Source organism: Poromitra crassiceps (assembly GCF_964638095.1).
Source record: "Poromitra crassiceps genome assembly, chromosome: 3".
Taxonomy (NCBI): Eukaryota; Metazoa; Chordata; class Actinopteri; order Beryciformes; family Melamphaidae; genus Poromitra; species Poromitra crassiceps.
Genome location: NC_139625.1, coordinates 79807917 through 79833492, shown reverse-complemented (window position 1 = coordinate 79833492; position 25576 = coordinate 79807917). Strand labels below are relative to the sequence as shown.

General features: G+C 44.0%; 1 protein-coding gene across 2 annotated transcripts; it reads left to right on the top strand.

Moving 5' to 3' along the window:
* Positions 1 to 333: 333 nt before the first annotated feature.
* fbxo3 (F-box protein 3) lies at positions 334 to 25197 on the top strand. Of its 2 annotated transcripts, none has more exons than XM_083632722.1 (13): positions 334 to 432; positions 2955 to 3044; positions 5108 to 5271; positions 9951 to 10065; positions 10556 to 10689; positions 10922 to 10992; positions 14394 to 14439; positions 16804 to 16888; positions 17038 to 17160; positions 19517 to 19632; positions 19715 to 19822; positions 20047 to 20129; positions 24218 to 25197. In XM_083632722.1, the coding sequence occupies exons 1-13, from the start codon at positions 341 to 343 to the stop codon at positions 24335 to 24337; spliced, it is 1347 nt and encodes a 448-aa protein (XP_083488848.1). In that variant the 5' UTR covers positions 334 to 340; the 3' UTR covers positions 24338 to 25197. The 2 variants fall into 2 exon arrangements, with proteins under 2 accessions (XP_083488848.1, XP_083488847.1); XM_083632721.1 differs by having other exon boundaries at positions 24215 to 25197.
* Positions 25198 to 25576: the final 379 nt, after the last annotated feature.

Genomic DNA, 25576 nt, shown 5'->3' with positions numbered 1-25576 from the left:
ACACACACACACACACACACACACACACACACACACACACACACACACACACACACACACACACACACACACACACACACACACACACACACACACACACTAGACTCAGGGCGACACGGGAAAGGTTTTATATATAAGTGAAATCTAGTATTTAGGTCAGTGGTGAAATCTCTTTATTCGTCATATGCCCCCGGGAGGGGAAGTGACTTTGCCTCTACTCAGCCCTAGGTGGCAGTGGTGGCAGGCTCACCCCCCCCCCCCCCCCCCCGCCCCTCTGGTGGGTGAGCAAAACGAGCGCACCCAGAGCCCAGAGTACTGCTGCTGCCTGCCAAGTGCCAACATGGCGGCGTCCACAGAGCTCAGGCTGGACACTCTGCCTTCAGACCCACTGCTGCTAGTTTTCTCCTACCTGGACTTCAGAGACCTCACCAGGTGAGTCTGTCGGTCTGTCTCTGTCTGTCTGTCTGTTTGTTTGGACAGACAGGCACACGACAGCAACGTAGAGTAAACAAGTTGCATAAGCGAGCAAGCTAGCCTTACCTAAGCTCACCGGCTAACAACAATAACAGTTACATTTCAGCAGACGAGCTAGCTTAGCTGCTGCAGCCGACATTCAAGACAAAAACAAGACGTTTTCTGCAGACCGAGTGAGGTCTGCACGTTTCAGAAGCTGAGTTAGCATTATGATCTCCCTGGAATCATTTAGTTAGATTACTCCTCGAAAGCACTGTACGTGAAGAGTGCACTTGTTTTATCTAAACGGTTTTATCATCTCTGTACATTTCTGTATGTGTTCTTTGTAACAGGGCGCTCTTGTAAATGAGGGTTCGCTCTCATGGGCATTTCCCTGTATAAATAAAGGTAATATATATATATATATAGATATAGTTATAGCATTATATAGACAGACAGAGCAGTGCTGTCAGTTGTGTAACGTTAACGCTAGAAGCTAGCATTAGCATGGTCAGTGTGATACTGACAGACAGGCAGCAGCCAAACACTAACAAGTTGTTCACCAACTTTATTCAGCGAATACAACACGTTTAGCTTTGAGACAGCCAGGCAGTGATGTGACTTATGTAGCCTCAGAAGCTAGCGTTAGTTAGCATAGCGTGAGGTTCAGTGCAGTTTGAGAGTGTACAGTGTTTGTAACAGAAAGCCAGGCTAGCTCGCTAGCTGTCAGATAGCAGCGGGTTATATGGAGACTTAGGAAAACTTAGCTAACAATGATACAAATCTTACTAATAGCCCGCTGGCAGCTGCAAAGGGGGAGAGACAGCAGAGTAAACAAGTTGCATAAGCGAGCAAGCTAACGACTAACAACAGTCTATTCCAGCAGAGAAACTAGCTAACAGCGGTTGCAGCCACGAACACTGGACAAGAGAGACATACCTAATACCAGGTTTTCTGCAGAGCGAGCTTCAGAAGCTGCAATAACATTAATGCTACTGTAGCTTCTGAGATATAGAGAAGAGCAACGGATCAGTAGAAGCTAACAGACAGTGTGACAGACAGCAGAATGGTAGAAGAAACTCAAATTGTTCAACTTTATTTTGCAAATAAAACACGTTTTTTCTCCTTTTTAGCTGAAAAGCTCATCATTATGTCATCGCAAAAGAATCAGCAAGTCAGCAGAGTAAAGCCCAAGGAAAACAAAATTCAAACTACTTATAAGACCATGCCAACATAAATAAAAGACAGAAGAAATGGGCTAAAACAAACAAAAGGTTTGTTCTGTAGGTAATGGTACTAAATATATGGTCATCTTGGAGAGGGAGGGGGAGAAGCTGCAAGGTCTCAACGTATCTGAGGAAAGGCTGCCAGATGCATTTAAATTTGTAGGTGGAACCACGTGTATTTGACTTTCACTAGTTTCATAAACTTAAGTGCATCAGCTGCAACTTCCAGTTCCCATTCCAATTTGGATATCTGCCGATTCTTGCGTTCAACTTCCGGCCCGTTGACAGTGTTGTTGCTACGCGATGCTGGGCGAATGGGGCTCGCTCTCTACAGTATGTGTTACGCCAAACTCAATACAGAAACCTGTCAGTTTTACTGTATATTGATTGTCATTAAGTTCACCAGACTGCTATAACATGACTTTAGACCTCTTCAGTCATGAGCGACTAGAATGAAAGTTCACAATCAACTTTAATTATACAATAAAACAAGATTAAGGTTTGGTGTATGGCTCCATGATGACGCTCCTCCAGCGATGATGATGGTGAGGGCATCAGCAATGCATAGAATAGAAAATCCCCCCATAGGGAATCCCTCTGGAGCCATGACGTTGGTGGTGGCAGGGGAGTAGGTGGGGCAAAACGTCCGGAACACGGGAACGACAGCGACTGCAGAGTGACAGCAAAACCAGTAAGAGAAAACCATGGACTAAAATACAGCACCTCAAATACTATCAACCGCTTTAGATTATTGGTTCAATGGCAAAGTGAGGGAGGGAAGGAGATGGCTTGAAACCCATTGGCTATTGATAGCATGGGAGAGCATGGATTACTGTGAGATTGGATAGACAGGGCCAGAAATTAACACCCGCCAAGCACCATTGGCGACCACATATTATGTTTGACGGGTGACGCTCAGGGGTCTACCCACCATGTGGCGGGTCCCAAAATAGTCATCATGTAAAATTAAAACTGTGTTTTGGTGTGCAGCTGGCTAACATGAGTGCTTCCTGAGGCTGTTTCATTCTGGCTCTCCCGTCTAGGCTACTGTTCCTTTAATGACAGTTTTCGATAAGGGGGGGGGGGGGGCTCCAGTGTATTTTGTCATTTTAAAGATATTTCATGTGTTGCTGAGTCATGCCCTGGTCTGATGATTAACCACACTTTTCACCACTGCATTTTTTTGCACAAATAATCTCATTTTGTGCTATATATTTTTTTGTTGCTAAAAACTACTGATGACGTAGACGTCTGTCTGTCTGTCTTTCTCTCCAGCTGTAGTTATGTCAACAGGAGGTTGAATGAGCTGTCGGGTCACAACCCGCTATGGAAGAACCTCTGCTCCAAACACTGGCTGCTGACTGAGTGAGTACTGACCAAACCACAGATAGAATATATAATATTATACCCTATTTCATCCTCAATTAATTATGGGCGCTTAAACCCTGACAATTCGTGACAGAAGACCTCAAGTCAAGTTGCCCAAATTAAATATTGAGAAGTTTTCCAGAGATGTAAGTCTACACACATCAAACCTGATGTTGTAGTTGTACCCAAGTTTATCAGACCCGTGTCACAGTGTGGCCTGCAATAAACTGGTCAGATTGCTGAAATCTTAGTCTGTAGGTGGCTTTAGAGGTTAGGCATGATTTAATAACTCCTAATCCTAATAATCATCAATGTGATACCTTTTGGGCCACCAAAAATACACTTTGGCCACCAAATGTAGGGGCTTGGTTGCCCCTGGGGCCAGTGCTTGAAGATATTAGCATCTATCCCTGCTTAACGTTCAGTATGAATACGGCTATTCTTGTTAAAGAGTGTGGTGCAGGTAAAAAAATTAAAACATGCCCCCAGGGCAGAAATATGGAGGAAAAAGGTGGCATCATAATGCACATGTAAAAAAAAAAGCCATCTGTGCAGATAACACCTGTGATGACACGGGCTACTGTACTTACTGTAATAATAATAATAATAATATACAGTCAATGTGTACAGCAGAAAACTTTACAAAACACCAGATGTACAATAATTATCGTATTTGTACGATAATTTACCACCAAAACAATAACATTTTGACCCTCTGTCTGGTACGATAGTTTGACACTGCCCAGAATGCATTTCGGCATTGACGGGAGAAAAAGAAAACTCCGCTCCATTTCCCCCCAAAGGCAACTTTTCACTTTCTGTTTAGTTTGGGCTCTATCTATGGTTAATATGGCACTTTATAGTTTCAGTAGTCAAACGTAACTAATGTAATGTAGGTAATGTTCCGAGGGAACATTGATTGATTATTGTGTATTAAAATCGTCACAGGTGTTATTGTTAGATTTGAGGATTTTTATGTGTGCGTGTCAGATGCTTCACAAAGACCAGTCTAGATGCAGCTATGTGTGGGAGGAAAACAAAAAACAAAAGAGAATCCTAATTGCTACTGTACACAAAAGTCCCACATATTAATGTAAAGTGGTGTCTAACCTGCATCAAGCTCTTTAACCCCTGGCCTGGGCCTTTATTTAGCTCAGCTACAGAGGGTACCAGGGGCCGGTTGCACAAAGCACCTTAAGTTAAGATTTTCCTTCGAGTCCGAGTTAAGGTGTGCATAAAATAAAATCGGTTGCACAAAACAGTACACCCTTAAATGTTCTCCTTAATGTTAAACATTTTAAGAAAAACGTAAGCACAAGATTTAATGGCATTTTGTGCAGCCGATTCTATTTTATGGACACCTTAACTCTGACTCTAAGGAAAATCTTAACTTAAGGTGCTTTGTGCAACCGGCCCCTGGTACCCTCTGTAGCTGAGCTAAATAAAGGCCCAGGCCAGGGGTTAAAGAGCTTGATGCAGGTTAGACACCACTTTACATTAATATGTGGGACTTTTGTGTACAGTAGCAATTAGGATTCTCTTTTGTTTTTTGTTTTCCCCCACACATAGCTGCATCTAGACTGGGAACTTTATTGACTTTATTGGACATATATTAGGCCTTGATTTATAATCCCTTCGGTTTGATAAGGAGATTTGCTCATATTTTAGCTGCTACAAGCGGCCAATGATACAGATGAATGACCTTGTTCTGTGCGTGCACATGTGTGTGTGCACATGTGTGTGTGCACATGTGTGTGTGCACATGTGTGTGTGCATGTGTGCATGCCTGCACATGTGTGTGCCTGCACAGTGCAGATAGACAGACAGGTATGTCATGGCGTGCTCTGTTTAGACTGTATTACGTTGTATTACTCTGGGTCGGTACCTGCAGCACTACATGTAAAATGGTAAATGGCCTGTATTTATATAGTGCTTTTATCCAAAGCACTTTACAATGAGTAGGTACATTCACCCATTCACACACATTGATACACCGACGGCCCATAATACATAATGTAATGTAATGTAATGTAATGTAATGTAATGTAATGTGTGCACAGTGCAGACAGGGGGCAGCACTCATGGCGTGCTCTGTTCAGACTGTATTACGTGGAGCTGGCTCTGGGTCGGTACCTGCAGCACTATGCCGTTCTGAAGACAGCCTGGGAGGAGCTTAAAGCCTTCCTGCTGCAGCGCTGTCCCCGCATGATCGCATCACTCAAAGGTGACCACACACACACACACACACACACACACACACACACACACACACACACACACACACGTAAAGCCCTTTGTATGCATGGCAACCATTTAAGATGTGAGACATGAGCCCCTTTTACACAGCCTATGAAATCCGCGATTGTTGCAGCGTCATTACGGCTCGCCTTCTGCATAAAAGTCACAAGCACGGAATGGCGTGTCATTCTGTTACGCCTTTCGTTCCGCCAGTGGAGGTAGTAAGAGAGCTGAATCAACGTCTGTTTAAAAGGGTAAGCCGGGAAGACGGATCCAAGGAGGAAATGACAGGAGGACTGAGGGGAAACAGCTCCAGATTGAATTCTACTATCAGAAATAAGTTAACCAAAGCATATCTAATTCAATACATCAGTGGATTGGAAAAAATCACTTACTGCAGCCTTGTCTGTTGTGCGTTCCCCTTATGAAAAACAACTAACGTTATATTCCTGTGTATTATAGCCTACTAAATAGTTCATCTCCCAACAAATACATAGCTCCCTATTCACCTTATGTAGCCCCGCCCACTTGACCCTTTTTGTGTTACAACTTCCTGTTCAAAACGCTGACTGTTTTACCTGGTCAAACCAGAGATTGTCTCTCTGGTCAAAGCTAGTAGGCTCTTTCACACACAGATCGCGCAAAATTGCAGTTCAGGAGTCCCGCAAAGCCAGCCGCCTCGCCACAGAAATTGCTTTCACACAGACTTCCCTCCTTCTGCTAGTCCGCTGAGCAGGGAGGATAGGTGCACTCGCATGGTGGGCGGACCTGGCTTTTAATATCAAAACGGGCTCCGCCGTGGAGTGCATCTGCCGACTTTCTGGCAGCGAAGTGTTGCATGAATTGCATTCAAGGAAAGCCAACTTTATTTATACAACACATTTCATAGAAGTAAATTCACTGACTAAGCAGATCGATATGGTGTCACCTTGTGTAATTCATTCAACAACCAAACATCGCTGATGTATGCCAGCCAACGAGGTGCAGCTGTGCAGGTGCAGAAAACACGAAAGTGTTGTCCACATGCAACATGGTAACCAGGCTTTCAATATTAATCTGATCGACTTTATGGATGCATCATGCACCATCATGTAGCCTATTGGGTACAAGGCTAATTCTTATCTTTTGGTTCCATTTTTCTGTAAAGCAAATTATTCCCATTACGTAGCCTAATTAGCGTCCGTAGCCTACTCCGTTCTGAAAGACGACGCCCGCATATCAAACGTTCATCGGGGGAATAGTATAGGCTATAAATGCACATGACTACTTAAGGTTAGTACTTTTTGTAGGGAATGTACAAGTGGCTAGCTAGACAGATTGCATTTCTGGAGCTGGTTTCCAGAGGGAATATCGTCAGACCAACTCGCCACAGACAGCTATAGTCCTCTGAAGCGTATTATTATATCCGTTAATTTTACCTAGGCTACTAATGTCAACATCATTTGAGCATAAAGCCTATTGATGTTTACCCCTATCAAGCCTAACCTACTACAGGCACGGAGCATTCCTCCTGGCGCATGATTGTATAGGCTACTTTTTTTACTTCTTTCTTGCTGCATGAGGTGATTTCCCCTGTAATTTTTTTATGAAGCATTTATGAAGAATTTCGCACTGTTCCGGCTTGCTGCTCCGACGCTTTCAAGTGGAGGCGGGTTGCCTGCTAAATCGGTGCTGTGACAAGCTCTGCTCCTGGGACAAAAGGCGTAAAACAATTACCCACCAACGCGCGTTCATGACTTTCACATCGGAGGCGCGGATCCTATTTTCCGTGCATTTTTCGACTTTCAAGGCCGGTGTGAAAGAGCCTAGTGACTCACTGGAAGTAGGCTGCAGGGATATGCTCTGTCACAGGTTCCAATTGTGTTGACACTTCCTGTTAGTCTCTCAAGCCAGACTGTCTCTTCTACATAAAGTGAATATGAATATCATCATAGATTTGACGTTATGGCACAGCAATAAAAAAAGGCAGTGGTTTCCTAAAGGTTAGAGAAGTGAGCTTGTGATCAGAAGGTCGTCTGTTCAATCCCCGGAACCGGCAGGATAAATCTGGGTGGGGAAAGTGAAAAGGCAGCGCTTGCCCCTCCCTCATTTACCACCACTGGGGTGCCCTTGAGCAAGGCCCTTAACCCCAACTGCTCCAGTGGAGCTGCTCAGTGGCCAGCAGATCAGACTGTGGTTGTACGAGAGAGAGAGAGAGAGAGAGAAAGAGAACAGGGCGCTCCTGAAAAAGAGCAATGCTCTCAGTGAGACTCCCCCTGTATAAATAAAGGTCCACAGAGGCACAGAGGAATTCTCTTGTGCCTACAGTTTATGAGTAGTAGTTTATAGTAGGCTATTTATGCACAAACGATGTTGACATTAGTAGGCTAAATTAACTGACATAATAATAAGCTTAACGGCCTGTGAGAGGACCTCTCTATCGCTGTTTTTCTCGCAATATGACAGCAGCAGTTTTTTTTATGCCTCTGCCGGCGATAGCCAGGCCAGAGGCATTATGGATTCAGGTTGTACGTCCGTCCGTAGGTCCGATGTTTGTTAACGCGACATCTTAGGAACGCCTTGACAGAATTTCTTCCAATTTGGCTCAAACGTCGACCTCGACACAAGGATGAACTGATTAGATTTTGCTGATCAAAGGTCAATGTCACTGCGACCTCTCAAACAACATTTTAAAGCTCGCTAACGCATTATCTCAGGAATTCCAGGGGGGGAATTTGGAGTCGTCTTTCAGACATAGAAATGCAACTGATAGAATGTGCACTGCATGTAGCGCGATTCTAACAATCTGTCTGGAAAGGCAGATCGTGGAGCCATTCTGATAGTTAACGATCTAAGATCGTCATATCGCCCACCCCTAACTCAAGGATGAACTGATTACATTTTGGTGGTCAAAGGTCAAGGTCACTGTGACCCCACAAACGCCATTTTCAAGCTCGGTAACGCCATATCTCAGTAACACCTTGATGGAATTTCTTTGCATTCGGCTCAAACGTCAAAGTCTCGACCGACATGGATGTCGACTGCTCACTTGTTGGCGGTCATTCTAGTTTCTCTTTTTAGCATGCCTCTGCATCTGTGGCGAGTCATGGTCTACAGGTGAGGATATTCCCTCTGTTCTGTCAGTCTCTCCTCAAAACAATATTTTTTATTCCCTCTCAGCAGGCAGGCTACAGCTGTTCACATCTCCATGGCAATGATAGTTCACGCCTCCTTTCCTTGCGGAAAGCTGTCTTTCTATATAAACGCACTTAGGCACCACTTTCTGTGTAAAAAAGGCTTATTGGCGGGCCTTCCCAATGGCGATATTGCGGGATCTCTGTGTAAAATAGGGATGGGCATTTCTAGCAAAAACACAATTTGAAATTCGCGGGGCGAAAGTCGACTTTTCACCCACCCCTAAAGAAAAAAAAAAAGTGAGTCAAATGTTATATGGTCTTCCCTGATTCTAAGTATCGTTGAATCACTTGGTTTGACCAAGTAAAATAAATTTCATAAGCATTTTATGCAAGGTCTATGGAAAAATGAATGGCGGATGAAATCCCGTGGACAGGGAGACGGGGTGACTTAGGCACTCTATTGAGCCAGACTACGTTAGCCACGTTAGCGTCGCTTCCTGAATGGAGCCAAGATGGCCCCTGGAACAGTAGACAGAATATGAGCTTTTCTTCATGCAGTAATGAGCCTTTGAACCTTTTCCTTGTGGCCGAGTGTTGCTGTCATATAGACAGTTTAAGACCATTTCTACTACGTTCCTACCGTTTCTACCAAGTTGGGTGCTAATGTCGCTACAGGCTGCTGAGTCATTCTGCTCCATGCGTGTTAGTGCGCAGCATGGTGTGCGCAGCGGCTACGGCGATGTCACATGGACAAATGTGTAGCTCTTAAAGAGACAGGTGCCGGTAAAAACAATGAAAAACATACTTTTTAAGACAAGATTTTTTAAGACAGACTTTCAATAATAAAAGTCGATCTTGATAATAAAAACAAAGGTCTGTCCCACAGATATTCACAGTTGCTCTCACAGAGATACTGTGGTCAGATATAGACAGTTTTCAAGGAATTGTTTGAGCTGTGGATTACAGTGATTGACTAAATCGAGGTGTCCACGTCACGCCTTGAACCTCTCTTGGCTGTTGTAAAACCACTGTAAAGCATGGCCTCTTGGGGCTTAGTGCTTAATTGGATTTTTTCTTCCTGTCAGCTATTGTATTAGCAAACACTGCAACAATTTAGAATCTATAACCTCCTCTGAGAGTTCACTGCCTCTGAGGTAGCCCCCCCCCCCCCCTACTCCAGGGCAACTTTGATCCGGCCACAAAAGTCATTCAGGTCAGGACAGTCTGGTTTTGTCTTGAATCTCATGAAGCTGGGGTCCGACCCACGTGCCAGGGCGACCTTGCGTCTTTGTAGGACTACGAACAGAGAAGCTCTGGCGAGCTCTCTGACACATTGATCATCACTGTTCAGCATATTTAAAAGATGGCCGAGCTTCGAAGCAAAATATGCCCTTTCAAAATGGAAACCCCCAGTCCACCCTCCTGTTTACTGTGAAATGCTATCACGTGTCGTGTGTGCATATTTAGTCCACTCCACTCCACTGTCTTACCAAACGCACACAGTTTTATCATTCACTTCACGCTGTGCCTGTTCACTTCCTGGTTTCAGAGGGAGCCAAGGAGGCGGAGCTCGATGCTATCGAGAATCAGATTGGCTGCAAGCTTCCAGATGACTATCGCTGTTCCTACCGCATTCACAACGGACAGAAACTGGTTGTACCAGGGTCAGTACTAGTGCTGCAACTAACGATTATTTTTGTTATTGATTAATCTGTCGATTATTATCTGGATTAATGGATTAGTTGTTAGGTCTATAAAATGGTGACACATGTCGTTCAGTATTTCCCAAAGACCAAGATGACGTCCTCAAATGTCTTGTTTTGTCCACAACCCAAAGATATTCTTTTTACCAGAAAATATTCACATTTAAGAAGCTGGAATTAGACAAGTTTGACTTTTTTCTTCTTCTTAAAAACATATTCAAAATGATTAATTGATTATCAAAAGTAGAAGCGCTCATTTCTAGCTCTGCGCGCTTCACACGCTCATTTTTAGCACCACGCGCTCCACAATTGTGTGCCTCGCAGAGCGGAACCTCTCCGCCTAATTATATTAGTGAGATAGTAGTCAATTAATTTTCTGTCGATCAATTGATGGATTAATGGATGAATGGTTGCAGCTGTAGTCTGTACCTGTCTGCCTGTCTCTCTGCAGGCTGATGGGCAGCATGTCTCTGTCTAACCACTACCGCTCAGAGGACCTGCTGGACGTGGAGACAGCGGCGGGCGGCTTCCAGCAGAGGAAGGGCATGAGAAGCTGTCTGCCTCTCACCTTCTGCTTCCATACAGGTCTGCCTGCCTGCCTGCTTGTCTACCTGCCTGTCTGTCCATCTGTCTGCCTGCCTGCCTGCTTGTCTGTCCGTCTGTCTGCCTGCCTGTCTTGTCTGTTAGCCTGTCCTGCCTGCCTGCTTGTCCGACCGTGTGTCTGTCTGTCTGTCAGCCTGCCGGATCATCCGTCCGTCCGTCCGTCTGTCTGATTGACTGACTGAATGTTGGTCTCTCACCTTCTGCTTCCATACAGGGCTCAGCCAGTACCTCAGCCTGGAGCCTACCGAGGGACGAAACCTGTCTGACATCTTCTACCACTGCCCGGTCTGTACCTGTCTTGTCTGTCTGCCTACCAGTAGAGTTGGGTCCGTTTCCAGTTTTGCCGGTCTGGTCCAGTGTAGGAGATTAGAACCGATTTGATTGAATGCCAACCGGCATTTGTCAGATTATGACTGAATTAAAAAGTAGCCTACGGTACACAGAAGTCAACAAAAAAATCCCAAATGCTAGGTTTGTTTTCATTATGCCTCCGCTGGCGATAGCCAGGCCGGAGGCATTATGGATTCGGGTTGTCATAAATTGGTACAGCATGGCCCTGTAGTGTATTAAACCAGTAAACACTAACAGTGACACTCTCTTGCATTTAGGTTATGTTTTTATGTAGGGCTGGCTCTATGACTGCATATGGGGATGCAGGCAACTAGTCCGTTAAATGTTTAAACATCCGCTACCCTTGCTAGTCGGCACCAAAATACTAGTTGGTTAAACTAATAATTAAATTATCATACTAATAAACAGCCACTACAGCCCCCCCTCCTCTAATGCCCGGATGTAAAGTAAACAAACCAGGCGTAGTCAAAGGAACGGAAGGGAGATGGCATCTCATAAAACCAGTATTTTGATCCAGTCACTGAAAATATGGTTGTATGTAGGCTGTGTCAGATAAAGCTGGTACAACTGTGTAGACTATGTTGATAGTTGCCATAACAACCGCCCCATCAAACACCACGACACACTCGCTAGGGACGCTGGGTACTAGGAAGTACAGCATTGTTGTTGCCTGTCTACCACTAGCCAGAGGCTAAATAAAAGCTAGGTTGTTACACTAACCACATCTACAATAACGTTAACCACTCGACCGACATTCAGCACAGGCATGTGGACGCAAGGGCTGTGAATCTTCAGTGGCCTCACGATTCGTTTCGATTACGATTCAGAGGGCTATGATTCGATTATGAAACAATTATCGATGCATCTCGATGCATCTTTTTTTCCCAATACATGATTTATTTTTTCTCATTTTCTTTTTTCTCACTGTGTGGCTACTTTTAAAATAAACAAATGCATTTACTTCCATTATCTTTTATTAATACAAATGCTGCCCTCTGTTACAAGAGTTAGCCACCAGGTGGCAGTCAGGGTTCCAAGCATGCAGGAAAGCCACAGTAAAAGTGGAGAGTGCCGAAGAAGAAGCACAAGCTTTACTTATGTTAAGTTTCAGTAAAGAACTAGTCAAAACATATAACCTGACTGGGTATCCATCATATAAACATGGTGCCAGAAGCGTATTTTAATTATTATTATTTTGGGGGGGGGGGGGGGGGGGGGGCGTTTTGCCTTTATTAGACAGGACAGTAGGCAGACAGGAAAGGTGGGGAGAGAGAGAGGGGATGACATGCGGCTGCCTAGGTCCAACATCGGCTCACTTACCGCAGATTGTTTATTTTTTCTGCTCGCTCGTGTGATGCCGAGTTGCTCAACTCCAGTCCAGGTGAGACTAGGATCCAGGCAATACCAGCCCGTCTGGTATTCATGTCACTCCCCTCTTCCGGGACCTTCATTGGCTTCTCATCTCGGCAGCAATTAAATTCAAGACACTGGTTCTGGCCTACAGGGCGGTACACCAGACAGCTCCTCTGTACCTACAATCTATGGTCAGGCTCCAAATCTCTCACCGTTCCCTCCACTCCTCCACCAGTGCAGGACGCCTCGCCCCTCCTCCACTACGGGGGCTCAAAAGCCGCTGATCCCGATCGCGACTCTTCTCCTCCCTGGCACCTCAATGGTGGAACGAGCTTCCACCTTCGGTCAGGACGGCCGAATCACTGCCGATCTTTCGGCAAAGACTAAAAACACACCTTTTCAGGCTCCAACTGGGCCCTTCTTGAACTAACATCTTTCTCTCTCTCTCTCTCTCTCTCTCTCTCTCTCTCTCTCTCTCTCTCTCTCTCTCTCTCTCTCTCTCTCTCTCTCTCTCAAAAAAAAAACTTTAACACTATTCCTTCAGAAGTTGTAGCTGTCATAGACTTGCATAGTTGATTTCTATATTGCTGACAAAAATGTGTTATTGTAAGTCACTTTGGATAAAAGCGTCTGCCAAATGACGTAATGTAATGTTCAAGTGATTGTTGTTGTAGGTGTACAGTACACCGAATCACAGCTCACTTACCGCAGATTGTTTATTTTTTCTGCTCGCCTGTCGCAGCTCTTAAACGCTGATGCCGAGTTGCTCAGCTCGAGTCCAGGTGAGACTAGGATCCAGTTGTTGTAGGTGTACACCCAATCACAGATAGGCATCATGTCTTTTTCTATAACCCTGCAGATCTATTGGGTTATTATTGGGTTATTGGGTTACGTCGCAACTCTTCCTCTTTGAGTTGATGGTGGGTTGCTCCAGGTTTGAGGAAGAGGAGCCAGCCAATTTATCCGAATGAACACTGTTCAAGGGATAGAGCATCTTATGACTTGTCTGAAAAGGGCTATAGTGATGTAGCCTAGTGTTCGGGTCCGCCTATTACTTACACTTTGTTAATAAAACAATAAACGAGAGAGTCAGGCTGTAATGTTATAACACGTTTCCACATTTATTCTCAGCTAGTACGCTCGTCAACAACGGAAGCTTCACTCATTCCCCATACACATCCTGTTCTACGGCAACTCTTGAGGGGGGACACACAGAGCCTCGCATACCAAACACTGAACAGTCTGTTACAGTGATATCATTGCACCCTCTGGAGGATCATTGAAAAATGATTTGAAAACACCGTTCTACTGACAGAATGCATGTTGCTTTTGTTGTTGTTTCGATTGAGTACATTTTCACGTGCTCGAGTAAATCCTTAACGAGTGAGTAATCGAGCTTCGATTAATTGTTTGCATCCCTAATTCGGGGTGAAAAAATACATAGTCCTTTAGCAGTCACATCATGAATAAATACAAGGGAATCAGTTCTATTGACAGCATACATGCCCACGTGATATAATAAAGACATGCTCCCTTCCGTGGCACAAAATAAGCTGTTTACAGGATGTATGGTTGACACATGCACTATTGGCCTCTGTTCCAGGCCGTTGCACGGCACGTTTTAGCTCATTACTGCATCAATCTGAGAAATGTCTGTTATGGCTGACTTGGTTAACATAAACCAAGCTGAAAATAAGGTCCACGTTATTAAAAAAACGGAATTCTCCTTTAAGGACTTGACTGGATATTTTACATGGAGTTACTACATGGACATTTACATGGACCCCATTACCCCATTATATATCACTTTCACATCACTTTAAATTATTTTTACTTTGCACTTTATAATTTTAATCTTTCTGTCTGCTGTATATTTGCTATTGCTGTGATCGCTGCACTGTTTACTGCACAAAGACAAATTCCTTGTTGTAACATGTTTAATCTCTCTCTCCCCTCTCTCTTTCTCTCTCTCTCTCTTTCAGGACCAGATGGCTCAGGATCCTTCAGCCATTGACATGTTCATCACTGGTGGGTTCATCCATCTACTAATACTATTAACACCATATAGTATGTCAAATAAAATAATAATAACAATAAGTAAATAAATTATTTCTTCTGAAATATCGATACAGTATTGCAGACAGAAATACCACCAGATATATCGATTTTGTTGCACAGCTCTGTAGTGTTAAATTTGTGTGAGCTGTCCCAGTTTTAAAATGTGTGAATTAAGTGAAAAGTGGAGCCCGTACAATCAGCATCACTGCTAACGTTAGCTGCACTTGGCTTTCAGGCTGTCAAATATGTGCAATGGTATCATAAATGCGAGGACTTATTAACTAGCCAGAATGCTTTTCTGCTGCTGCTGCTGTTGTTGTTGTTGTTTGTCTCCCGTGTGCAAAACCTTTGCCTGGCACTTTTTAATCACATTTGTTTATGTGACTTATTGTCATGGCTTGTTAGCCAGCCAGCTAGCTGCAGGCTAACATTAACAGGTAGTCCCTGTGGAGGCTAGCAGAGGGCGCCTTCCACTGAGTGATCACGTGATTTTTTTTTGACGGACAACGTTGGTTCAGTGCAGTGTTGCATTCAACACAGCTCGGAAAAATGAGAACGTGCGAAGTAGACACCCGCTGTATTGCAGTTTAATTTTATTTTTTCGCAAACTATTATTTATGTTTTGTGTTTGACCAGTGTTTGCCATGGCCAGCTTTGCATTTCACATGAGAGACTTTGCAGCGAGCGTTGTCTGTGTCACGTTTTGAAAAGTGGAACCACACTTGGGACCGCTTTCAGTTTGCCATCCCTGACTGTGCTGAACAAGCAGCACAGGTGACATTGTCTTGCTCTCTCCCTTTCTCTCACCCAGAAGCTACCTCAGGTACCTTTTGATTTGACTGCATGAGCAATCAGTAGCTTTGATCACTGGTGATCATCAACAAGTCATCAAGTCAATTGTGAGTGTTTACAATCGTGCATAGAACGAGAACAGAACAGAACTTTCCCCCGTCAAAAAATATAAAGTCCACTGTGTGGGAATATTTTGGATACGGATGGCCAAGACATGTATCTGTGGGAACACCAACCATCGTTATTTGCCAAATTCAAGGTACGTTAAAACGTCTTTCATCATACATCGTATCGACATAAATAGTTTCCACCGGCAGCAGGATTAATGTCCAGTTTCATAGGCTAACATGGCTAACGCTAAATTAGCATCAGCTATCTTTGCACTAATTAACGTTACTTGACTGAGCAATCGTCTTGTGTAGGCCAGCATGTTGTTATTGTAGTGTTATGAAGAAATTATTAGGAGGCGGCGACTGTCTTAATCAGCTTTATTGTCAGGCAGACAATATCATAACACCATGGACCATGGAGGAGACTTTAGTTATCGACACTTGAATGTAGGTAGTGTTCATTGAAAATGTCCGTCTGTCCCCAAAAAGCTGAGAAAAATGCATTTTAAGTCATCTTCACAGGTCCTGAACCAAATAAATTGTCTCTGATGGTGGATGGTGACTGGTTTTACATTGAACTATGAACCCCATAATGATTTGGTTGACCTTTCCAGCCAAACACGCCCATGGTCACAGCTTTTACCCTAACACCTGTGTGAGAGAGAGATTCACCCCGCTCTCGGGAGAGGGGAGGCGGGGTCGTGCTCTCGTCTTGCCCAGGTGGGCGACTGGCTGTCCATGTCTGGAGATAAGGAGCAAATCTACAGGCTGAAATGTACATGGTGTGAGAGTTTAGGAACTGGATTACTAAACTACCTGAGGACAAGTGACTTGTGTCAGCACCTGGTGAAAAGAAAATCCTTCGGGTTTGAGTGCAGGCTGCCCCGCAGTCATGGAGGCCATGGCTCGCTAAAAGCTGCCGGACCAGCGCTTTGAGCAACAAGTCTGGAGCTGTTTTAGGGAGCTTTTCTGATGGGAGATTGTTCTTTTTCTCTGCTTCCTGGTTTTGTTGGACAATCGTGGTTGTATCTGTACAACTCTAGATGTGTTCTAGTATTTCACAAGGTGAGCAAGACAGCCATCTATCACATGACGGTGAAAACACGGATTGACGTGATATCACGTCAATGGCGGGGAAGTGTTGTCTCGTAAATGACATAAAAGCACGTCAATGTCGGGAAAAGAGTTAAAAGTACAGAGTTTGGTACCCAACTCTAAGCTGCTCTATGCTGATTGGCAGTCTCAACTATGGCGTTCCCCAAGGCTCCATCCTGGGCCCTTTGTTATTTTCCACTTACAGTTTGCATTGCTATGCAGACAACACACAATGTTATGTCTCCATAAAGCCAGGAAACCTAGGATTACTGAGAGCTTGATTTTATTTATATTCGTATATTAGTATTTATTTGTTTGTGTGCATGTGTGTGTCCAGGGTCCAGCTTCTCGGAGTGGTTCACCACCTATGTCAACAACGTCGTCACAGGAGAATATCCAATCATCAGAGACCAGATTTTCAGGTAACACACACACACACACACACACACACACACACACACACAGACACACACATACACACACCTACACACACACACACACACACACACACCAACACACACACATGTACACACTGCACTAACACACATTGTCAAACTGTGTGTGTGTGCAGGTATGTTCATGATAACCAGTGTGTGACGACCACTGGTGACATCAGCGTCTCTGTCTCCACCTCCTTCCTGCCGGAGCTTTCCTCAGTCCATCCACCGCACTTCTTCTTCACCTACCGCATCAGGTACCTCTACTGGAAATAGAGCTTAAAGTCGAACTGAACCCAAAAAGGACTTCTCTTTTCTTTTAGTTCAAATACCTGGGTATACAGTGCACCTATTTAATAATGTATGCAAAATAAATCACAAAAATCTAATTTCTTTAGTTTTTCACACTTTTTCACATCAAAAGTTCATTTTTCAAGATTTCATTGATATCAGTAATGTACAGTTTGCTGACATCACCTAGTACTATCAAATTTCTACCCCATTTCAACCAATCATATCACGACATGCAGCTGTCAATCAAATCTTCATTTCAGGATAATTTTCTCTTCCAAATGAAGTAGAAAATGGCGCCTAGTGCCTGTCATCTGGCAGAATTCCTATCCCATAAACTAACTACGAACTTGGCCAATTGTTAGAAACATGAACAAAAAACAAAAACTATAATCTCTAAGAATGCAAAGAAATGTAACTGGCTCGTTAAAACGCGCATTCCAGGGATATCGTATTTACAGAAATAGCGTAAAAGGCGCGCGTTTGAGAGCGTGGTTGTCAGGGGTCTGCCCTCGGAGATTCTAGGCGGGCGGGCAGCACCCATGCATCGGATTGTCCACTCGCCCCGCACGAAGCAGCTGGCTGCCTGGTACTCCGCGGATCCCACTCGCGTAGCACAACACGCTGAATCCCACTCGATTTGGGGGTGGAACACGCCATGATTGACCAATGCCAAAGCCAGTCGACAGAATTGTCAAATCAAATCATCGACATGATACTATGACCCGCCTCTCAACTTGTCATCTCAGACAAATTATGTTTTCAGTCTGAAACGGACTGCGTGACGAACGGGTTCAGTTCGACTTTAACACTAGAGTCAATCAAACATCAATATCTCACAAACTAGGCATCACATCTCTTATATTTTGACAGGGATGTCACCGTGTACACGACTACACAGGTACACGGATATTAAATCATCCAAAACCAATCATCTTTCACACGTCTTTTTTGTGTGTCCTTTTAAATAAAGTTTTGACAATGATTTTACTGTGTTCTGGACTCACAATCATTAATTTCTCATCAAAAATAAACGGTGCGTGTGTCAGTACGCTGGGGTGCGGTGATCCCAGCGAGGAAGGAGATTGAAAATACGTACTCAGCAGTGGCTTCAGAAAGGCGCTGGTGCGGGCTCTCGTTTTCAGGTAACTAATCATGGAGAAACTATCACAACAGAGACAGAAAGGCTCAATTGTGGGAGCAGATTGGCTAGACACTTAATATTTCTGGTGAGTGTTGTGCTTTTTATCACAGTATGTGTGTTATCTGTTAGCTATCAAGCTAGCTACCGCTGCTAACGTTATTTTCAATCTGCGTCCTGGCGTTGAGAACGTCATTCCCATCCTCGTCGCCAATTTTATGTCTGAAGAACTGGCGGACCACAACGTGCCGTTTTTTACGGCTGTGAGTCGTACAGGCTAAACTCTCATGCTGCTACGTCTCTAGCAGGCTCAACTCTGAGACTGACAACAGTCAAACGTTCAGGCTAACACCCCCACTTACGGCACTGTCGTGACTCGTAACACTCTTAAAGGGCCAGTCCCAGTGACATGGCGCATACACAACAATCTGCTGCCTGTAAGCGCCTGATGATAACTTTATCGGGTCAAAAAACAAATAAGCCAGAGTGAAGCTTCTGGTATCATATGAAACTAGAAGACTTAAGGAATGGATTTGTACCAACCATGTCATGCTAGCTTGTCAGGAAGGTAGCTAAATAACACCCTAAAGTTAGGCAAAATTTTGGCGAGGGGAAAAAACTTTTTCAAAGGGGTCCTCTTTTTCACAGCCTAATATTGGCAGGTGTGTGTCTGTGTGTGTCCATTTTGAACCAGCTAGTAGCCTTATATTGTTATTTAGTTAATCTGCTGCTATTGCATGGTTAGATCAGCAAATTTTATTTTATGGGGGGGGGGGGGACCTGATGGAGTCCAGTGCTGAATTCTGCATACTAGTCCAAGCGCCACCTACTGGCAACACAAAAAGTGTTTTATCTCGAAAACCGTTTGTCTGATCGACTTCAAACTCAGCGGCTGCGCTGCGGTGGAGCCGGCAAAGTGCAGTGCTGAATTTCATGCAATTCGGACATATGCATAGTCATAGCGCCACCTACTGGCAACACAAAAAGCGGTTTATCTCGAGAACTGGGGAGCAGTGCAAGCAGGGGGAAGTTGGGAGGTGAAGAGTGGGAGAGCATGATGTGTGAAGGGGAGGGAGGTGAACGGGCACTGCACTAGTAATATCAATAATAATAACAATGATAACAATAACAATAAATCATAATAATAATAAATAATAGTAATAATGTGTCCTGTCTTTCAGAATAGAGATGTCTAGTGAGGCTCTCCCTGAAGCAGCCTGTCAGCTGGACAGTCGTTTCTGGAAAATCACCAACGCCAACGGCCACGTGGAGGAAGTCCGAGGCCCGGGTGTGGTCGGTACGCTGCCTGTCACATGACCAGCAAGCTCTCTGATTGGCTGAGACCAGACAAGCCACTGAACATGTGTGTGTGTGTGCAGGAGAGTTCCCAGTCATGACTCCAGGGAAGGTCCATGAGTACGCCAGCTGCACCACCTTCTCCACCACCTCTGAGTACATGGAGGGCCACTACACCTTCCACAGACTAGGTAACTTCAACAACACTTTCCCAAACATATTTTCTGTGGACCCACTTTTTTTTAAATGACAACCAACGTGACCCAACTCACAACATGGCTCATCTATAGAATCGTGAGAAGAGCGAATTTATGAATAAATGAATGTTCTTGATTTTTTTTTTCCCAGTATACTGTCTACATCTACCACCTGTCTGCTGTTGTTGTTGTCTTCCTGATGTTTGCTTCTCTTCCAGCCAATAAGGAAGAGGTTTTCCATGTGTCCATTCCTCGTTTCCACATGGTCTGCCCCCCTTTCAGAGAGTCAGTGGTACGATCGGTAAGACTGCCTGTATGTCTGTCTGTCTGTCTGCATGGCAGTGGCAACATAAAGCTATACTGACTAGTGAGTCCGCATCAACCTTAATGCTATTCAAGCGCGAGATGATTACGATTCACATTAACCCGTGATAATGAGATAATGGCTATTGGCTAAAGAGGGTGTATCAGCCCGTGATCAGGTGATTCTGTAATAAACTAATCTCCTAAGACTTTCGACCTGCATCGAAAATCTGTTGGCAAGCTCCGTGAAAAGGGGTGCAACAGTGCTCGCAGGGTGCAGGCTCGCATGCTGCGCTTTACCCGATCAAAATGGAGTGAACGTGACCGAGTGTGTAGTCAAAACATACCGTTTTCAGCGTGCAGCAAATTGCTAATAATTGCTACTAGCAACGAGCTAGAGTTGTTATTGTTGTTTCATAGCGACAGAAGGATTTGAGAGCAACACCCAGGGAGGGGAACGAAAATCCATAAATGGTCAGAGCTGGTCGGTTGGAGCCAATGGCAGAGCTTGCAGGGAGCGGAAAGGGATTTTCTTCCGCTGCCGACGGAGCCTCTTGAGTTCCGTTTGCACACACATGAAACGACCCTGCCCCCAGAGGTTAGGGAATTTTTGTTTTTTTTGTTTGTTTAACCGATGAGTTGCCAGATTGGTAATAAACTAATATGCAGCCTTAACGAAGTAGTCTTAAATAAGTTCAAATCCATTTATCTTAGCATGACGTTTCGAGCCACACAGGCTCTTCCTCAGATGATTTCCTTTAAACGCAGGGCCTAAAATTCCCTTTTGAAACTGGGGGGGGGGGGGATTCCCCCCATATGTTCTTCAGATAGAGGAGATTTAGGGCGCTTTCACACCTACCTCGTTTGGTCCGGACTTTCGGACTTTCCAGTTTGATCCGAACCAAAATGACAGGTGTGAAACCTCCCACGGACCATGGTGTGAACCAGAGACAGAGTCTTTGATCCGACTAAAAGAGGTGGTCTCGGTCCGGACCAAGCTGGACCAAGGTTCGCTTCCTGTGCAGTGTGAAAGCATTTTATTGGAAGGTTCGCACTATCGGACAAATTACAGGAAGGCCAGAAAGGCTCGCAGGATGGCTTGCAGTCTTCGCCTCCTTGCCTGTCTGCGCGTTGGTACAATTTGCGCACAACAAGGGTGTTCATTTGGCGAATTCGAACTGTAAAATCTACTTTCACGTGTGGTGTGTGAGTCAAGGATCACACACTTGTGAACAGATTGCAAGTTTTAATAATGTGAGTTGCGGACCAGATACATTGGCATGTAATCATGAACTGGCTATACGCTACCGGTACTCGGACACCAGCTGGGGCTAGAGGCACACTGATAGGCTTAGCTTGTAAACACTACGGTGGCTCACAGTAGACAAACATCCTGACAGATCATGGCTCTGTCTAGCAGCTAGCTCCCCTATAGCTCAACTCAAGTCTCTGTTTGGTCCAAAATAGAGCTATATTAGCTAACTACACCATGATACATGACTGAACAGGTTATCAGTCAATATCACATTAATTTATTCTTTAGTCAGGTGGAAGCATTTTTCAATCAAAGATGAAACGACACAGATATTATGGTTTATAGAGAGAGTTACCCTGCCCGCAATTAAATGTTAGCTCCGCCGTAACATTAGCCGCTTGTTTTTTGAGCCACAGACCGACACAAACCCTGGACGTTTCATTTTGGGTGAAGCATGAGGGTTTTTTATATGGATTACACCAGCTCTGACTGGGATTATGAAATGCTTTGAATGCGGGGATGTTTGGTCGCACTTGCCGAGCGGGGAGGCTATAACACTGCTGCCTGAGCTAACATTCGCTAACAGTCTGCTGTGTAATGTGTCCAACCAGGCGTCTGTATTCAGCAACGTTCATTCCGCACCGTCGCCTTATATAGACATCAGTGTGCAAACAATCGCAGGACTTGTCTCCCATTATAAATTCCAAATCTGCGGGAATTGCCGAAAACATGCGCGCAACCCGCAATCTCACACCAAATTTTAGGCCCTGATTAAATGGGAGCTTCAAGGTGTGCGGATCCTACTTCTTTCTTGTCCAAGGTATTTTTGATCCAGCACCCAAACCAGTGGGTTTTTATGCCTCCGCCGGCGATAGCCAGGCCGGAGGCATTATGGATCCGGGTTGTCCGTACGTACGTACGTACGTCCATCCGTACGATGTTTGTTAATGCGATATCTGAGGAACGCCTTGACGGAATTTCATCAAATTTGCCTCAAACATCGATTTAGACTCAAGGATGATCTGATTAGATTTTGGTGGTCAAAGGTCAAGGTCACTGTGACCTCTCGAACGCCATTTTCAAGCTTGTTAACGCGATATATCATGAATGCCTTGACGGAATTTCATCAAATTTGCCTCAAACATCAACTTAGACTCAAGGATGATCTGATTAGATTTTGGTGGTCAAAGGTCAAAGGTCAAGGTGAGCTCTCGAACGCCATTTTCAAGCCTGTTAACACGATATCTCAGGAATGCCTTGACGGAATTTAATCAAACTTGTCTCAAACATCGACTTGGACTCAAGGATGAACTGATTCGATTTTGGTGGTCAAAGGTCAAGGTCACTGTGACCTCTCAAACGCCATTTTCCAGCTTGTTAAGTTGTTAACGCGATATCTCACGAATGCCTTGACGGAATTTCATCAAATTTGCCTCAAACATCGACTTGGACTCAAGGATGAACTGATTCGATTTTGGTGGTCAAAGGCCAAGGTCACTGTGACCTCTCGAACGCCATTTTCAAGCTTGTTAGCGCAACATCTCAGAAATGCCTTGACGGAGTTTCATCAAATTTGCCTCAAACATTGACTTGGACTCAAGGATGAACTGATTCGATTTTCGTGGTCAAAGGTCAAGGTCACTGTGACCTCACGAATGCCATTCCCAAGTTCGTTAAAGCGATATCTCAAGAACGGCTTGATGGAATTTCTGCCAATTTGGCTCAAACGTCGACTTGGGCGCAAGGATGAATGGATTACATTTTGGTGATCAAAGGTCAAGGTCACTGTGACCTCTCCAACGCCATTTTCAAGCTTGTTAACGCCATATCTCAGGAATGCCTTGACGGAATTTCATCAGATTTGCCTCAAACATTAAGTTGGCCTCAAGCATGAACTGATTACATTTTGGTGGTCAAACTTCAAGGTTACTGTGACCTCACGAACACCATTCCCAAGTTGGTTAATGCAATATCTCAAGAACGGCTTGATAGAATTTCTTCTGATTTGGCTCAAACATCGACTTGGAAGCAAGGATGAACTGATTCCATTTTGGTTATCAAAGGTCAAGGTCACTGTGACCTCTCGAATGCCATTTTCAAGCTCTGTAACGCAACATCACAGGAGCGCCTTGACGGAATTTCTTCCAATTTGCCTCAAATGGCGATTTGGACTCAAGAATGAACTAATGGCAGAGGCATAAGTCCGTGTTGCGGTCGTTCTAGTTTGGTTGTGGGTGTCTTCTTCCCCTCCTCCCTTCTTTAAAATCCATTTATGTCATGACATGGGTCAGTGCCGTAAACAGTTTACGCTCGCACATGTGCCACTCCCATCTATGGTGGACTTAAAATATTTTCAGACCAAAGTGAATAGTCCGTATGAATAAATTGCACAGCAGTTTAAAAAAACAATGAACCCATTTATCTCTGTGGGACTATTCACACCAAATCAGGAAAAAAAATCTGCACCTTAAATTTTGCTTTGGTGTGAATAGTCCCATAGAGATAAATGTTTCTTATTATTATTATTATTGCTGTGCAATTTATTCGTACTGATTATTCGCTTTTGGTTTGAAAAGGCCTTTATGCAGACAACTCGAAGGTCAGAATTTCCCAGCTGAAATTTCTGATTTCCGACCTGCAAGCACCCCCCGAGTTTACAAGTAGGAACTCCGACTCTCAGTGGCCTTCCAGTGTACTTTTTCTTGTAGGTCGGAAAATCTCAACCTCCGAGTTGTCTGGAACGCAGCATTAGATCAGGCAGTGACAGTATATTAACTATCTGTTGTTTTATTCCTGATGGTTGTTTCCGTCTTTGGCCCCTCCCACAGCAGGGAACAGCCAATGACACGTCTCGGTTTGAGGACGACGACTCGGATGGTGACGACACAGATGAACTGAGAGGAATCAACATGGCTGCCGTGGAGGGGGGGCGGTGTCCGCGACACATCTGACCTCCGATCCCCAACAGGAAGTCCCGCTTCTTCGGCCAATCAGAGCCCCCACCCGTCCCCCCTGCACTGTTGTCAAGGAAATGGGATTGTTGTCTGACTGTAGTCACAGAAAGCAGACTGACTGTCAGTTTCCAGGTTTAAGGCGTGACATGGCAGGTGAAAAGGGTAAAATGGCCGTTTTCCCTTTCTCATACTCTGAGCCTAAAATTCTCCACTTCGGTACCACTTATGAATTATGGAAACTGGAAAGTACACCAAACTTTCCAGTTTGGTTCCTATCTATATTCTGAATCTGAAGTTTTTGGTTTTGGTTTTACTACAGAGGGGTTTGTTTATATATCATTCATAGCCTGATTTATATAACATTTTATTCCTAAAAACATGGCAAAAAAGGATCTTTTTTTTTATGACTGTTTTCAGTATCTTCTGATTTATGGAGTGATAAAAAGAGGTATCCAAAATCCCCTCTTTAAAACCTTTGGCTCTAATATATCAATACAATTAAACAAGAATGTTGAACCTGGTTGTATCCAATCTTCAGATTTCTATTCTGCAAATGTATGCAAATTAGCACATATTTAAGTAGATAATGCCTCATTTGCATATTTAAACATACAATTTCAGAAAACTTGTAATACAACTAGGGATGAAATGATAACCGGTTTAATGATAAACCATGATAAAATTCCCTTACAGTAACCATACCGTTTCAAATGTTCATTATCATTAAACCGTGTTACTGTGATTACCGTGATTGCAGCGCTTTCAAAAACACTAAATACTACATCATCAACCAAAGTTAGCTACAGTCTCCCAGATGCAGACGTGCATCCTTGGTGAAATTATTTCAGTGAGTGTATCAGTACTTTTTGGCTCTTGAGTTTTCAATATAAAATTGGGAAAATGATTGTATCAGTAGTTTTTGGGTCTGAATTTTCAATATAAAACTTGGTGAAATGATTTCAGTGAGTATCAGTACTTTTTGAACATTTTGTCAGTCACACATTTTAACAATACTGAAATAATACTGATAACCATGATAATTTTGGTCACTATAATCATGATATGAAATTTTCATATTGTTTCATCTCTAAATAGAACAAATTCTTGTCTTAATCTAAGTAGCCAACTGGGGAAGTTTCATGGTCATACATACCGGTAGTTAAAAACTTTACCCTATTCACTTGCCATGTCTCACCTTAAAGGAAGGCCCCCCATATCTCCCTTCTGTCTCTGGGG

Excerpts from the sequence above, each read along its gene's own strand:
- fbxo3 (XM_083632721.1), top strand. The coding sequence starts at position 341 with ATGGCGGCGTCCACAGAGCTCAGGCTGGACACTCTGCCTTCAGACCCA. Across the intron at positions 10,066-10,555 it reads CAGAAACTGGTTGTACCAGG|GCTGATGGGCAGCATGTCTC; the intron begins GTCAGTACTAGT and ends GTCTCTCTGCAG. Across the intron at positions 10,993-14,393 it reads ACATCTTCTACCACTGCCCG|GACCAGATGGCTCAGGATCC; the intron begins GTCTGTACCTGT and ends TCTCTCTTTCAG.